At 51.3% G+C, this 16929-nt stretch overlaps 1 protein-coding gene across 3 annotated transcripts; it reads right to left on the bottom strand.

The window, feature by feature from the left end:
• Window positions 1-921: 921 nt before the first annotated feature.
• On the bottom strand, window positions 922-10374 carry MRPL4 (mitochondrial ribosomal protein L4). Of its 3 annotated transcripts, XM_070792796.1 has the most exons (10): window positions 10059-10374; window positions 9906-9972; window positions 9677-9827; window positions 6167-6218; window positions 4210-4327; window positions 3192-3298; window positions 2943-3052; window positions 2784-2860; window positions 1948-2019; window positions 922-1713 (listed from the first exon to the last, which is right to left on the bottom strand). In XM_070792796.1, the coding sequence occupies exons 1-10, from the start codon at window positions 10113-10115 to the stop codon at window positions 1568-1570; spliced, it is 957 nt and encodes a 318-aa protein (XP_070648897.1). In that variant the 5' UTR covers window positions 10116-10374; the 3' UTR covers window positions 922-1567. The 3 variants fall into 3 exon arrangements, with proteins under 3 accessions (XP_070648897.1, XP_019819691.2, XP_070648898.1); XM_019964132.2 differs by lacking the exon at window positions 1948-2019 and having other exon boundaries at window positions 10059-10370; XM_070792797.1 differs by lacking the exon at window positions 922-1713 and having other exon boundaries at window positions 1995-2135; window positions 10059-10373.
• Window positions 10375-16929: the final 6555 nt, after the last annotated feature.

The following is a 16929-nucleotide window of genomic DNA, read 5'->3' as shown; positions in this document are numbered from 1 at the left end:
TCCTGCATTGGTAGGTGGATTCTTTACCACAGAGCCAGCTGGAAAGACCCTCCTAGTCTGTCGTGCTTTATGGTAGCCCAGGAAACACACACATTTTATGCCCTAATTATTAGAAAGAAAATTCTAGACTCTAGGTCATTTTTTTCCGGTGACTTTTTCCATCCTTGATCTGGCTAAGGGATTCCAGTGTGGGGTAACAGGTTCTGACTGCTTTCTTCACTGTTTCCTGATGGCCATGTTGTGGACAACTGAGCCCCATTAAACACAGCTATGGGGCTGGGTGCTGTCAGGACAACAGATGTGTCTTTCTTGGGGCCTCGATGTCCCTGCAGAGCTAGTGAGAGGCACAGGCAGAAGCTGGTAATGGTTTGGGTTTAGCCCAGCATTCCCCACCCAGCCTCTGTACACCTTCCTACTACTGGCTCCAAATAGCTTTATCTTCTTAAAATATTTTAAAAATTATTTTTAAAAATCGAAACATAGTTGACTTACAATGCTGTGTTAGTTTCAGGTGTACAGCACAGTGACTCAGCCATACATGCACGCCGACCAGGGGCTGAACTTGCACGCCCTGTATTGGAACCTCAGAATCTTAACCACTGGACAGCCAGGGAAGCCTCAGATTTTTCTTTTTCCCTCAGTCAAATCTGAAACTTTAAGGATCATAATTTTTGTCCACTGAGGACGTTCAAAGAGTGTGTTGTGAGCTCTCAAGGGACTCTCGAGAGGCATTCCAGAGATGTTTTCGGTGTCGAGCTGCCCAGTCCATGGGTCTCTTTGGCCGCCTGGGTGGGCCTGCAGGCCAGATGCAGTTTCAGCCAACTTTAAAGAAACAGACCACATTATTCTGTAGTCTGTGTTGTGACTATTAAAGAGATAATAACTTGGGGGTGGGGCAGACTTAAGAATCAGTATGTCCGCTTGGTGTTTTTAAAAAACATTTATTTGCACATTTACTGACCACATTGATCCTGACTCCGTGTTTAGGGAAAGTCCCTGTGATGGAAGCCCCAGTTTCCACATTATACCCATTTGGAGAATCAGGCCCACAGCTGGATGGAAGGATGGTAATAAACAGGACCACAAGCCCCATCAGGGATACGAGCACTCGGCCAGAGTGCCTGGGATTGGGAGGCAGCACCAGTGGGTTCTCAGAGATGGCTGCTTCTCTGCTGTGCACTCCCCAAGGCTGACTCACCCTGGCAAAGTTGATCCTGGGTCATTTCTACGAATGGGGTCTCGAGGCAGCTAGGCACCCAGAGACGCCCAGCACCAGGGGAAGCACCGAATGGAATTACTCACAAAACGGCCATCAGCTGCAGTGCTTCCCCTCTTTGATTACAAAATAAAATGTATCTGACGTGAAAGAGAGACGTGGGTCTCTGGCGAGCTGCCCTCTTCCCAGTATTGATGTCTGCTTGGCTGCTCTCTGGGTGTGGCCTCAGCCTCCCACTGGGACCAGGGGGCCTGGGATGGGGAGGCGTCTCCCAAGCCCACCCAGGGCTTAGCCTGGCTCAGAGCAGGAAGGAGGGTGGTCTGTGTGCCCTGGGGGGCACGGGGTTGGGGCTCAGGGGAAGTCTCGGTAGGGCAGGCGGAAGGGGTAGAGGGGTGTGTAACGTGAGTCATGCCAGAGCAGCTTCTCTTCCAGGAAGGCGACGGTGGGCAGGGTCAGGACCAGGGTCTGGTGTTTGAGCATGCTGTGCACGTTCAGGCCTGGGGGGGCGAGGGGAAAGGGGGGCACAGTTAGGGCCAGCCCCCCGTCCCCCAACAGAGACACCACAGTCTAGTGTAGGGTCCTGAGCCCAGCAGCCTGGGTTCAAACTCTGGCTCAGCTGCTCACCCCTGGGAAGACCCTGGGCAAGGGGTGGTCCTCAGCTCGTCAACCTCAACCAAAACATCCAGGGTACCCCGACTCTGCCCTGTGCCAGGGAAGGGTTCCCACCTCACCTTCCCGTTGGGGAGACAGATGATAAACAGAGCAGATGAATAAACACGATGTACTGAGGCGGGTCCATGCGGCTGCAGGGAGTGATGAGGGAGGGAGGGGAGGGGAGTGGAGAGAGAGGAGGGCAGGGAGTGCAGGATCTGTGGGCCTCCAGATAAGCCAGGCTTTTACCCTGAGTGAAGTGGGAGCCCTGGAGGGTGGTGGGCAGAGAAGGGACGGGATCTTAGTGAGGTGCTCAGGCGCCCTCTGGCGGCCGTAAGTGGGACTGGGCGGGGAATGCGAGATCAGGACAGATTTTGGCAGTTAGCAGGTACCTGGGACCAGGACAGAAGCAACAGAGTGGGAGATGCTGGGGGCTGGCCCAGGGTGGTGAGAAGTTGTTGGATCCTGGACACGTTCATAGACAGAGCTGACAGGGTGGGCTAACAGACTGGAATGGAGGAAGGAGGTCTTATGTGCAGTGATGACTATGAGACCCCCATGTGCTGCTGTCCAGGAGGCAGCTGGGCGGGCAATCAGGAGGCCAAGAGAGGGCTCTGGGGACTAGTCAACCCCTCTATGGATCGGGGGTCCTGCTCAGGGCAGCTCTGATCCTGTGTGTCTGAGTGAGGAGCTGGGTGAGAGCAGCCAGGGGGCCCTTGGACTCACTCCACCCCGGCACTGAAACCCAAGCTTGGACTGACGCGACCTCAGAGCGTTTCTTTAAGAAAGACATCATTCTCCCCGGCTGGGCTGGGCCAGCTGGGGGTTGTGTTGCGGAGGGCGGTCACTGCCCAGGGCCACTCCATGATTGAGTCAAAGATACAGGATGTGAACTGGCCTGAGGCCCTTTGCTCACCGATAGCCGGGATCAGGTTGAAGGTCTTGAGCCCAGATGTGGCTGCTACGACGTTCTGGGGCATGTCCTCGTGTTCTCTGAAATAGAGGCCAGGAGGTGAGCCCTGCCAAGGACGGAGCCTGCCTGCACCCCCGCCCCTGCCCGGCGCGGCCCCCTCACAAGTCTACAAAAAGGACAGAGTCGCCCCAGCGGCGGTAGCGGGCCAGCTCCATCAGGTACTGGGGGTCTGTGGTGGGCAACTCCAGGGAATCCACGATGTGCAGGTCATCCTGGTAGGAGGAAAGGACGGGCTGAGTCTCCTACTGCCCCCCTGGGAGCCACTTGGGCCCCCCTGCAGCTATTCAGGCTCCCCTACCCCCACAGGCCAGATCCCAGCACACGTGGCTCCCGCAGGATCGGTGCTGTCACCTGGGCCAGCTTGACGGTCAGCGCCACCTTGAGGCCTTGCACCCGCACTTTCATGGGCAGCATGTAGTAGTAGCTCGTGGGGCCCCGGGGGCCGTGGGCAACACCTCCTGCAGGGGCAGAGGGATGTGTGAATGGGTGAAGGCCCCAGCTGGGCTTGGAGGTCAGAAATCTACCCCAGTGGTGGGCCCAGAGGTGGGTGGGGGAGGCTGCTGGCAGCCAGGCTGAAGTGCAGCAAACAGGGTGGGGGTGTCAGGGCGGGGTGGGAGCGGAGGATGGATCAGGCACCACCTGGGACAGGTAATTTCGCCTCAGAGGGGCCTGGTGTCCTCAGCCATCAATCCCTGAGTGAGGATAATTCTACTTGGCTGCTCCCCCTGCTGGGCCCTGGGAGGCAGCAGGGGACCTGATAGGATCCCTTCCTCGTTCATATTCAGACAGAGGCTTGATCGCAGAGGGAATCAGGGCTGTGTGGGGCAGCACAAGGGGATTCAGCGGGTAGGGGGGACCCAAAGAGGATCATGGAGGGCTTCCTGGAGGAGGCAGGGCCCAAACACAAGGGAAAGTGAAAGTTGCTCAGTTGTGTCCTACTCTGCGACTCCACAGTCCATGGAATTCTCCAGGCCAGGATACTGGAGTGGGTAGTCATTCCCTTCTCCAGGGGATCTTCCCAACCCAGGGAAGGTTGAGAGGAATTGGCCAGGCAAATGGAAGATGACTGAGTCAGCTCTACCTGGTCAGGAGGGCGTGGAAGGGACAGAGCGGAGAGGGGGTCTACAGCCACCAGGGGCTGGAAGGCCAAGATGAGGGGCTCAGACTTCACACAGGAGCTAGGAGGCTTGGGAAGATCCCTCTGGGTGCTGTGTGAAGTGTGGGCCAGGAGAGGTGAGCTGAGAGGTGGGGCAGAAAGGGGCTGTGGCCACGGCCTGATGAGAGGTTGAGGCCAGGGCTGCGGGGACTTGCGGGGAAGTGCACAGTCTCGCCAACCTCTGACTGCACACACGTGGGCAGACCTGCTCACCTCCTCGCCAGATTGGGGAGCGGATGCTGCCGTGTCTGGCGCGCCCACTGCCTTTTTGCTGCCAGGGCTTCCGGCCACCTCCCCGCACCTCAGCCCTGGTCTTGGTCTTGGCGTAGCTCTGTGGGCACAGAGTGAGGAGAGAGTCAGGTTCACAGGCAGATGCTATCGCAGCCGAAAGGCACCAGGCCCACTGACGGGGCAGTGAGCTGGGAGGACCGGCCCGCTGCTGGGGAGCTGGAGAGGAGGCACAGAGACTGGGGCTCCATCAGGTCAAGCACAGAGTGCTTTGGGAGGGAGAGAGGGATAAAGAAGTCAAGAGCTTCCTCCTCCACTCCAGAACGTCAGCCTCAGAAGGGCAGGGGCGCTGCTGCCTGGCACACAGTAGGTGCTTCGTATTTTTTGAATGATTTCCATGTGGTTGTAATTAAAAGGAAGGTAAGGGCTTCCCTGGTGGGCCAGTGGATAAGAATCCATCTTGCAATGCAAGGCACACCAGTTCAATCCATGGTCCCGGAAGATCCCACATGCCTTGGGACAACTAAGCTTGTGTGCCACAACTGAAGCCCACCCCCCGCTAGAGTCCATGCTCCGAAACAAGTGAAGCCACTGCAATGAGAAGCTGGTACACCACAACAAAGATTAGCCCCTGTTCGCCAAAACTAGTGAAAGCCGGCGTGCAACAATGAAGACCCAGCACAGCCAAAAATAAAATCAATAAATATATCTATTTTTAAAACAAAAAAAAAGAAGAAAACAACCTAACTTTTAAAAAAAGGAAAGTAGGGGAATTTCCTGGCAGTCCAGTGATTAGGACTCTGTGCAAGGGGCCCGGGTTCAACCCCTGGTTTGGAAACTAAGATCCCACAAGCCAAGTGGCCAAAAAAATAAGAATAAAATAAAATTTAAAAAATGAAAGGAAGGTGGGATATGGGGAAAGCTGTGGGGGTTAGAATCGGGGAGAGGTGTGGGATGGGGGATCCTGTGAGGCTTCCAATGCCAGGCTAATGACTTCATTCCCAGGGCCATGGGGAGCCAGGCAGGGCTCACAAGACTCGAGGTGGCCACATGAAAGGCAGGGGCCCTGACTGAGAACGGCATCTTCCATGCTCTTGGCACCAAATCCAAACACCCCACATTGCCCCTGCTGACCTCCAGGGCCACCCTGGGCTCCCTCTGATCCCACAGGCCTTTGCCTGTGAGGCTCCCACTCCCTCCATGCCAGCCCCACTGCCCCCTCTACCTACTTAGCTCCTGCCTATCACATCCCTGAGGTTAAATGCCCCTTTCTTCTGAGACAACTTCCCTAATGAAACATTTATAGGCATGGCTGCTTGACTCCCACTCTCCCATTCTGACTAGACTGGGAGCTTCATGAGGGCAGGGACCTTGCCTGTCATGTCCCCTAGCAAAATGCCCAGTGCGCAGTGGGTGTTCAGAAAATGCCTAGTGTGAATTCCCTGGTGGTCCAGTGGCTAAGAGCCTAGGGATGGGGGTGGGCTACGGTCCATGGCGTCGCAAAGAGCACGCAGGCACAGACTAGAGCTTCGTCAATAGAACTGTACTGTCTCACACTTCTGGAAGCCAGAGGTCCAAGATCAAGATGTTAGCAGGGTTAGAGGACTCCCCTCGAGGTCCAGTGGCCAAGCCTCCATGTTTCCAGTGCAGGGGGCCTGGGTTCGATCCCTGGGCAGGGAACTGGATCCCACGTGCCACAGGAAAGACCCAGAGCAGCCCAACAAATAAATAAAGGTATGAGTATAATTAGCAATACATAAAAATAAATCTTAAAAAAATTCTCAGTGCTCACATTTAAGAAAAAAAAAAAAAAATGGCCCATTGGGGAATGGTTCAGGAGAGAGAAAATGAGGCCTGAGCCAGCCATCCAGAGAAGACACAGCACGGCCTTCCTCAGCCTCTGCCTCAGCCTCACCCCACCTGCCCTGCCCAGGGCACTCACAATTCTCTTGAAGTTCTTCTGCCAGATGGCAACCTGGTGCAGGATATCCAGCCTGTGAAGGAAGGAGATATAAGAGGGTTGAGTGCACTTAAAACCCTCCCCGCTCCATGAGATGAGAACCTGGGCTCCTCCCATCCACTCCCAGGGCCCTGCGGTCCACTCCAGTCCCTCTCCGGGCCAGCTCCAGTCCCTCTCCAGGCCCATCTCGCACCACCTCCAGCCCTGCTCCATCTGTTCTGTCACTTCTTTACAGACTAGCTTGCCTCTCTGACCCTATGCCGTCCCGTACAGTGGATGGCCACATGTGCAGCTACTGAAGCCCTAAAAAGCGGCCAGGACTACACGACAGTATTTCATTTTTTTAAAAAAATATTTATTTATTTTGGGTTTCCCTAATGGTTCAGTGGTAAAGAATCTGCCGGCCAATGTATGTTCGATCCTTAAGACGGGAAGATCCCACATGCCTAGGAGCAACTAAGCTCGTGGGCCACAACTATTGAGCCTGTGCTTACAGCCCAGGGGCCACAAGTATGGAAGCCTGGGTGCCCTAGAGCCCAGGCTCTGCAACGGGAGAAGCCACTGCAATGCGAAGCCTATGCACCGCAACTACAGAGCAGCCCCTGCTCGCCACAACTAGAGAAAAGTCCGTGCAGCATTGAAGACCCGGAGCAGCCAAAAATAAACAAATAAACATTTTTAAATGTATTTATTTAATTGACTGCATCAGGTCTTAGTTGTGGCATGTGCGATCTTTAGTTTTGGCATGTGAACTCTGAGTTGTGGCATAAAGGATCTAGTTCCCTGCCCAGGGATCCAACCCGGGCCCCCTGCACTGAGAGTGCAGACTCTTAGCTACTGGACCACCAGGGAAGTCCCAACATTTTAGACTTACCAGGCCAAATGAAATATATGACTGAAATCAATCTTACTTGTCTCTTGCCATTTGAGAGAAAAGGTGGCTACTGGAAGAACTGAAATTACACATGGGGCTCGCATTGGACAGGGGTGCCAGGCTGGGGTGCCAAGGGTTGGCAAACTATGGTTTGGTTCAGTTCAGTTCAGTTGCTCAGTCATGTCCAACTCTTTGCAACCCTGTGGACTGCAGCACACCAGGCCTCCCTGTCCATCACCAACTCCCGGAGCCTACTCAAACTCTTGTCCATTGCATCGGTGATGCCATCCAACCATCTCATCCTCATCAAGGTCTTTTCAAATGAGTCAGTTCTTCCCAACAGGTGGCCAAAGTATTGGAGTTTCAGCGTCAGTCCTTCCAATGAATATTCAGGACTGATTTCCTTTAGGCTAGACTGGTTGGATCTCCTTGCAGTCCAAGGGACTCTCAAGAGTCTTCTCCAACACCACAATTCCAAAGCAGCAATTCTTCAGCGCTCAGCTTTCTAAATCCAACTCTCACATCCATACTTGACTACTGGCTTTGACTAGACTTTAACTAGCTTTGACTAGATGGACCTTTATTGGTAAAGTAATGTCTCTACTTTTTAATATGCTGTCTAGATTGGTCATAGCTTTTCTTCCAAGCAGCAAGCGTCTTTTAATTTCATGGCTGCAGTCACCATCTGCAGTGATTCTGGAGCCCCCCAAAATAAAGTCTCTCACTGTTTCCCTTGTTTCCCCATCTATTTGCCATGAAGTGATGGGACTGGATGCCATGATCTTAGTTTTCTGAATGTTGAGTTTTAAGCCAACTTTTTCACTCTCCTCTTTCACTTTCATCAGGAGGCTCTTTAGTTCTTCTTTGCTTTCTGCTATATGGTGTCATCAGAGAAGGCAATGGCACCCCACTCCAGTACTCTTGCTTGGAGAATCTCATGGACGGAGGAGCCTGGTAGGCTGCAGTCCATGGGGTCGCTGAGGGTCGGACATGACTAAGTGACTTCACTTTCACTTTTCACTTTCATGCATTGGAGAAGGAAATGGCAACCCACTCCAGTGTTCTTGCCTGGAGAATCCCAGGGACGGGGAGCCTGGTGGTTGCCGTCTATGGGGTCACACAGAGTCGGACGTGACTGAAGTGACTTAGCAGCAGCAGCAGCATATGGTGTCATCTGCATATCTGTGGTTATTGATATTTCTCCCGGCAATCTTGATTCCAGCTTGTGCTTCATCCAGCCCGGCATTTCAAATGAAGTATTTTATGGTTAGAAAGGCCAAGTCTGGCCTGCTGCCTGTTTTTGTAAATATGCTTGACTAGAACACAGCCATGTTCATCCACTTACTCATTGTGCACAGCTGCTTTTGTACTGCATCAGCAAAGATGAGTAGTTGCCATGGAGACATTACAGCCTTCAAAGCCTATAATATTTACTCCCTGGCTCTTTACAGAAGCTTGCCGTCCCAGCTCTAGACTGGGAGCAACATCAGCAACCTCAGTGCTCATTCATTGCTATATCCCTGACACCCAGAATGGAATCTGGCACCTGGTAAGCACTTCCTAAGTATTTACAGAATAAATAAAATGCTTCCTCTCTCTCTCTCTCTTTTTTTTTTTTTTAACCTTGCAGCATGTGGGATCTTATTTCCCCAACCATTGATGGAACCCATGTCCCCTGCAGTGGTAGCTCAGAGTCTTAACCACCAGGGAAGTCCCAAAATACATTGTTTTTAATTTTTTTTTTTCCTTTGGTCACCTCTTAGCAGATTGGGATTCTGTAAAAACAGGGGACAAACCATACAAAAATTATAGTAATAAATTAACAGCAGTTATTATCTGCCAGACACAGTAGACATAAGAGACATCAAACTCCTTTGCAAGCAGAAACTTAGTCCTTGGAGTTGGCCCATATACTGTTGAGTATATAGTTTACAAGCTATGTGACCATAGGCAGATTTCTTAACTTGCTTGTGCTGTTTCTTTAGCTACAAAATAAGAATAAAAAATAATAAAAAGGAATTCCCTGGCAGCCCAGTGGTTAGGACTTTGCACTTTCACTATGGAGGGCCTGGGTTCACTCCCTGGTCAGTGGACTAAGAGCCCACAAGCCACATGGCCAAAAAAAAAAAAAAAAGAAGTTAAAATAAAATAAAAATAAAATGCAAATAGGCTGAGCCAGACACACAGTACGGACTTAACCACTGTTAGTACCCATTTTTGCAAAAACCAATAACAGCAACAATAATCAACATTTCTACAGACCGTATTACGGGCCAGAATTATCTCATTTAATCTCTTGAGGTTTGACAGAATGGTGACATCGAAACACAGGGGGAAGGTAGGATTCCAACCCAGTCACTAGGGATACAGAGCCCTGTGCCCTTAACCCTCAGAGAACGTTACCTCTCAACCCTCACCTTCCCACAGAGCCCTGTGCCCTTAACCCTCAGAGAACGTTACCTCTCAACCCTCACCTTCCCACAACTCTGAAGCAAGAAAAACCATCATTCCCTTTTGACAGCTGGAGAAAATGAGGCTTGAACCCAGGTCATCCTGATTCCTAAACCCCCGATCCTCATCCCTCTGCCACCCAGTTCACCATTTCAGCTCCCACTGACCTGGGCGCCGTAGAGAAAACGTCTGGGTGCAGTTCGGTCAGACCCACGCGCTCCTGCTCATAGCCCCGCAGAGATTCAACCCAGGCCTGCACCGGACGCCGGTGCAGGGGTACCGGGAGCTCGCACCTGCGCAGTACGGGTGCCTGGGGACCTGGAATGATTGGGAAGTCAGGAGTAAGGGTCAGAGTTCCCAGTCGCCACCCTTCCTGGGGTGACCAAGCAACCTCACCTGCGTTCGCCAAGGGTTCTGGTTTCTCCGCCGACTGCACTGCCTCTTCTGTCAGCGCGCTCAGGCCCTGTAAACGGTGGGAGGGAATGAGAGAGAAGCCCCCGGGCCCTCCAACTTTTATCCTCCGACCCCGACCTCCGTCCTCGGCCTCACCCGGCAGCCCCTGGGCCGAAGCCAGGCCCGGGCCCCGGCCCGGACTAGCTGCTGCATCTTCGCGTAGCTCTCCACGTTTAGAGAGGTCAAGGCTTCCTCTGGAGTCTAGCGACGCCTCGAGATGACGTCACGCCCGCGACACCGCCTGCTCTGATTGTTTTCGGCTTAGGAAAGCGGAGCATGCAAGATCGAGGACCGCGGGGCTCGCCTCAGCGTGCCCCCACCTCCGCCCCAAGACTAACGCCCCAAACCCCAATTCTCTCTGCAGGTCTAAGAACCCTCTGCAACCCCGGGAGTGCGAGCCCACAGTGAGAAACACCGCCCCTTCGTCGGTCCCGCCCCCAAAGGGCCCGAGGGAATCCAGCCAATGAAACCTCCCTACTCAAAGGACACGCTCCTCATTCAGCCAATGAGCTGTTAAGTATGAAAAAAAAAAAGTTCTGGGGCGGGCACTAAAGGGAACATGGCCAATAGTTGTTACGCTTTTATGTCGGCCACGCCCTCTAGGTCCCGCCCCATTGGGGCCCCGAAGTCTCTAAGTTGCGGTTTCTACAGGAACGTGGATTTTTGTTTGTTTAAATGCAGGGCTTTATATCCCGCAGAAGGCCCTCAGGATAGGACCTGGAGGATAGATCCCCAGGGTATGTCCCCGTTCAATGCCTCAGGTTAGGGATGTGTCTCCCTCATCTCCTTGGCCAAGATGTCGCGTCTCATACAGCCCGAGTTCTCAGCGAGCACAGTGGGAAGTCCACAGATTCTAGCTTGCTCTCGTCCCCTCTCACAATAGAAATCCAAATGCTCATTTAAAAAAATAATTTTATTCATCTATTTGTTTATTTAGGCTAGTTCTTCCTTGGTGCGCGAGGTTTTCTCTAGTTGTGGGGCACGGGCTTCTAAATACAGTGGCTTTTTTTGCCGAGCACGGAGCTCTAGGAGAGTGGGCTTCAGTAGTTGGGGTGCGTGGACTCAGTATTTGAGGCCTCTGAGGTCTAGAGCACAGGCTCAATAGTTTTGGCTCACAGGCTTAGTTGTTCCAGGGCATGTGGGATCCTTCGTGACCAGGTATCGAACTCGTGTTTCCTGCATCGCCAGGCCGATTCTTTACCACTACTGAGCCACCAGAGAAACCCCAAATGTTCCTTTTCTAGGTTCTTTGCCATGTTCCCCATCGGGCCTCCAGGCGGCGCCACGACCACATAACAGCCTTTCTTGCCAGGCTCAGTTCAGTTCAGTCGCTCAGTCATGTCCGACTCTTTGCGACCCCATGAATTGCAGCACGCCAGGCCTCCCTGTCCATCAGCAACTCCCAGAGTTCACTCAAACTCACGTCCATCGAGTCGGTGATGCCATCCAGCCATCTCATCCTCTGTCGTCCCCTTCTCCTCCTGCGCCCAATCCCTCCCAGCATCAGAGTCTTTTCCAATGAGTCAACTCTTCGCATGAGGTGGCCAAAGTACTGGAGTTGCAGCTTTAGCATCATTCCTTCCAAAGAACACCCAGGGCTGATCTCCTTCAGAATGGACTGGTTGGATCTCCTTGCAGTCCAAGGGACTCTCAAGAGTCTTCTCCAACACCACAGTTCAAAAGCATCAGTTCTTCAGCGCTCAGCTTTCTTCACAGTCCAACTCTCACATGACATACATGACTACTGGAAAAACCATAGCCTTGACTAGACGGACCTTGCCAGGCTAGACCTGAGCATTTGGCTGCCAGCGTGATTTGGACCGAGTTCAGTGGCTAAGAACGTGTTTTCAGAGACAAATTCAGTGTACTCATCTGGAAGATGGGGAGGTGGTAAGATTTGATGAAATGATTGAGGCAAAGCATGTCATGCGTGAAACATGCAGAGCATTATTATATTATTATTATTAATTGAAGGTAAGTTTTGTCATCAAATCAAGACAAGAACCAAGGCAGGGAAAGGGGTGGGCACTGGAGGACCTGAATGCTGTGCTAAAGATGTAAGACATTGTTTCTTTTCTTTTTTAAATTTTCATCTGATATATGACATATGGATATTTTTGTGAAGTATTAATGAAAATTTACAATGTTATATTTCATTGTGTACTCTACTCTTGTAAGAACTGTGAATGTGTGTTTTAAACTTCACACACTTTGCAATTTCAAAAGGTCTTTTAAATCCTTTATTTTGTACAGTCTTGTTTATTCACTTTATGTTTGCATAATTCACACACCTAGTAAAGAAAATTTCAAAAACTGCACAAAGAAAACTAGAGTGAATGAAAAAATCTGTCTCCTCCAACCTCTGTTCCCTGCTGGGCCCGCCCCACACCCCTTTCCCTTCCCAGAATCCACCGCCACAACCAGCTGTGTCTCTTCTCTGAGAACCAGTTTATTATTTTACAGGCAGCTTCTCCAAGTCTGTCCCGGGCAAGAGAATTTAGATTTTATGTGGTGAAGGATGGGACGGCACTTAGTTACTTAATGATTTAGTGGGCACCTACTGTGTACTGCTGGGGTAAATCCAACAGACACCCTTGAAAATACTCACAGCTCAGTGCAGAAGGCTGAGAGATCAGAATGGGGGAGGGAAGTCTATAGAGTCTCTGAGAGCCCAGGGGAAGAACACCTAACCCATGGGGGCAGGAGTCTCACAGGCGACTTCTCTGAAGCTGTAACCTGAGAGCTAAGGCTTAAAGTTCCATTAAGAGTTTGTCCAAAGGAGAAAATGTGATCCAGGCTGAGGAAATAGCAGTTGCAAAGGGTAGAAGTCGGGGCAGGAGGGGGGGAGGGGGGAGGGTTGAGGGGGTGGCTGGACCTTCCTAATGGCCACAGGCTTTGTTTATTGACTCATTCATTTCTGTTGACCCCGCCTCAGGGCCTTTGCATTGTTGTTCCTTCAGCCTGGATCATACTTTTCTTTCTCTTTAAAGGCTTTTTTTTTTTTGATGTGGACCAAGTCAACGGTTATGAATTTGAGCAAACTCCAGCAGACAGTAAAGGGCAGGGCAGCCTGGCATGCTGCAGTCCATGGGGTCACAGTCAGGCACGAATTAGCAACTGTGAACAATAGCAGGTTTTATTTTTTGTTTTTTATTAGTCGCTCAGTGATGCCGGACTATTTGTGACCCCATGGACTGTAGCTCACCAGGCTCCTCTGTCCATGGGATTCTCCAGGCAAGAATACTGGAGTGGGTTGCCATGCCCTCCTCCAGGGGATCTTCCCAACCCAGTCTCCTGGGTTGGGAGACTGGAACCCGTGTCTCCTTCTGCTCCTGCATTGCAGGCAGATTCTTAACTGTCTGAGCCACTGGAGAAGCCCTTATCCTGCCCTATTTTTTTTCCATCAGTATTTATATTCTAATATATAACTTCCTGGATTTTTTTAAATGTCTTTTGTCTGTCTCCCCCATTAGAGGAGAAATTTTGTCTCCTCCTTGGCAGAAATTTTGCTCTGTCTGGCCCCTGCAGACAGTATAGTGCCTATAGTACAGTAGGGACTCAATACATGTTTCTTTTTTAAAATTTTTTATTTTATATTCAAGGAGAGCTGATTAACAATGTTGTGATAGTTTCAGGTGGACAGCAAAGGGACTCAGCTACACATATACATGTATCCATTCTCCCCGAAACTTCCCTCCCACCCAAGCTGCTGCATGACATTGAACAGAGCTCCCTGTGCTATACAGTAGATCCTGTACTGTATGGATAAATGTTGATTATCCATTTTAGTTTTTACGTATTTATTTTAGTTTTACCTGGGCTGGGTCTTCGTTGCTGAACACAGGCTTTCTCTAGTTGTAAGACTGGGGACTATTCCCTGTGGTGTGTGGGGTTCTCATAGCGGTGGGGCATGGGCTCTTCAGCATTCGGGCTTCAGTAATTGCAGCATGTGGGCTCTAGAGTGCAGGCTCAGTAGTTGTGGTGCACAGGCTTAGATGCTCCATGGCGTGTGGAATCTACCCAAACCAGGGATCAAACCCATGTCCCCAGCATTGGCAGGTGGAGTCTTATCCACTGTGCCACCAGGAAGTCTGGTTTTCCATTTTAAATATAGCAGTGTGTACATGTCCGTCCAGACTCCCTAAATATCCTTCCCCCTCTTGAGTGAATCCCTTCATTCATCATCCTGATGCAGTGCTCAGACACTCAGTCGTGCCTGACTCTTTGTGACCCCATGGACTATAGCCCACCAGGCTCCTCTGTCCATAGGGATTCTCCAGGCAAGAATACTAGAATGGCTTGCTGTGCCCTCCTCCAGGGGATCTTCCCAACCCAGGGATCGAACCCAGGTCTCCCACATTGCAGGCAGAGTCTTTACTGTCTGAGTCACCAGGGAAGCCCTGATGCAGGTATGTTACCAAAAACAGAATCCTCTCTGTCTCTTGGGTCTCAGGATCTGTATCCCCACTGAAGTCATGGGCAAATAAGGTACCCAGTGAATGATTATTTACCCAATGACCCTGGAATCATATAGACATAGGTTTGAATCCAGGGGCAGCTGCTAACTGGTCGGGTGTCCCTGGGCAGATGGTTAGCACTTTCAGAGTTCAGTCTCCTTATTGGTAGGTGGAACACCCACAACCTCTCCCCTGACCAGCTGTGTGGTTGACGAGTTCTCTTTCTTTCCATCCTCAGCCCCCACAGTATCTCCCCGCTCCCTACAATGGAGAGAGCCTGTAAATACCTGACTAAGATCACGTCCCTCCTCTGTTCAGAACCCTCTATGGCTCCTTTTTCACTTAGGGCAAAAGCCAAAGTCCCCACTGGAGCTCACAAGGCCCTGAAAGACCTGTCCCCACTGCCTCCCACTGCCCTTCTCTGTCCCTCTCTGGTTTCCAGTGTGCTGGTTGTTCTAGGCTCCCTCTGTGGCTGGGGGCAGGGGGAACATTGTAGGGGCTGAGGATGGAAAGAAAGAGAACTCAACAACCATACAGCTCATCACGGAAGCGTTTGTGTGTGTCCCACCTCCCCATTAAGAAACTCAACTCTGAAAGTGCTAACCCTGTGCCCAGGTAACGCCTGACCAATTAGCAGCAGCTCTTGGATGCACTGGTTTTCTCACCAGAACCTATCAGTTTCACATCAGCCCCAGGGCTTTTGCACTAGTCTTGCCTTCTACATGGACCACTCTCCCCGAAATATCTGCATGGTTCACTCCCTCACCTCCTTGTGTGTGTTTAGTGGCTCAGTTGTGTCTGACTCTTTGCAACTCCATGGACTGTACCCCGCCAGGCTCCTCTGTCCATGGAATTTTCCAGGCAAGAATACTAGAGTGGGTTGTCATTTCCTTCTCCAGGGGATCTTCCCAATCCAGACTCAAACCCAAGTCTCCTGCCTTGCAGGCTGATTCTCTACCCACTGCGCCAGTGGGGAAGCCCTCACCTCCTTCGGGTCTTTACTCACATGTCACCTTCTCAAGTGACACTAGGTCTAAAAATCATGGTTCTGTTCCTACCCCATATATCTAATCCACCTTCCCAGTGTCATTGTTTCCTGAACTTCCACCACATCCTAACAGATGACATAAGGTTCTTATTTGTCCTGCCTCTTGTCTGTCTCCTCCATGAGAATATCAACTACTAGACAACAGAGATCTTTGTTTCTTTCACTGTTGGATCCCTTTGCTAAGAAGGAGAAGGGTGCCAGGCACCCAGAAGATTTCAGTACATAGTAACTGAACAAATAGAATGTAGAGGAAGCAGTTTGCACATGGCTCCCCCACAGGCATATTGATTGCAAGCCTTAATGAAAGGGTGGTAATGACCTTCAGACCTGCACACCGAGAGGCTAAAAGTTTGACCATTTTTGTCCAAGCCTGAGTAGAGGTTGAAGGTAGAGGTGTCCAGCCCTTCCCTGTGGCTCAAAGGCTCAATTGTAGTGGCCTCTGCCCCCAATGGGCCAGCATCAATCTTTGCAGACCACAGAGGGTCTCTGCTGGCACCGGGCACGATAGCAATTTCGTCGTTGTTGTTCAGTCACTAAGTTTTGTCCAACTCCTTGCGACCTCATGGAGCATACGAGTCTCCTCTGTCCTCCACTGTCTCCCAAAGTCTGCTCAAATTCATGTCCATTGAGTCAGTGATGCCATCTCACCATGTCATCCTCTGCCGCCCTCTTCTCCATTTGCCTTCAATCTTTCCCAGCATCAGGGCAATTTAGGGAGCATATACTGGAAACTGGAAGGTCCCCCAAGGTCTGGTCATTTCTAGCCTCCCATTGTTGTGCCAGGGTTTTCACAAGGGCAAGAGGTCAAGGCTGGGATATTGGGGGGCAGCCTTCAGATAGAAGATGAAGATCATGGGTGCAGGCTGGATTGGGGGCTCTGACCTCTTGGGGGGAGCTGTTTAAAGTATACCACCCTCAACTGCCAACACAGCTGCTGTTTTGCAGCTCAGTTTGTGGGTAACGGCCAAGCAGGTGAGGAGGAGGAGTCCCCATGGAGGTTTTCTCCACTCCCCTCAACCCCTAGGGATGGGCATGATTTGCATAGATGTTTCCATTCTCTTCAGTTCAGGTGGGTGTTTGGAGCAGAAAAAAAGGCTCAAAACCAGCCTCCCAGGTTTTGGCAGAGAGTCAGGCCCCTGCAGGGCACATGGGCTCTCTCAGCCTCAGTTTTCCCTTCTGTAGAATGGGGGTATAGTTCCCCTTTCCTCATTTGGTTTGTGTCAGTCTTGAGCCTGTGTACCCTCAGATCACCCACTCCCTGTTCTGTCCCTGCCCCATGGTTAAGGTCTGACCCCTGCATAGGATAGCCCCTCTTTTGCCCACTGCTTTTTGCCCAGATTTAGTCAATGGCAGGCACTAAGGGTAGATTGGAGGGTGGGAGGATGGAACAAGCCAGAGTCGTTCTCCCCATTTGCTTCCCACATCATCTCCCACTGGACATAGCCTCCCTCTTTGTCAATTT

Source organism: Bos indicus, chromosome 7, assembly GCF_029378745.1.
Source record: "Bos indicus isolate NIAB-ARS_2022 breed Sahiwal x Tharparkar chromosome 7, NIAB-ARS_B.indTharparkar_mat_pri_1.0, whole genome shotgun sequence".
NCBI lineage: Eukaryota > Metazoa > Chordata > Mammalia > Artiodactyla > Bovidae > Bos > Bos indicus.
Note: the sequence above shows the minus strand (reverse complement) of the source record. Positions and strands in the feature narration are given on the sequence as shown.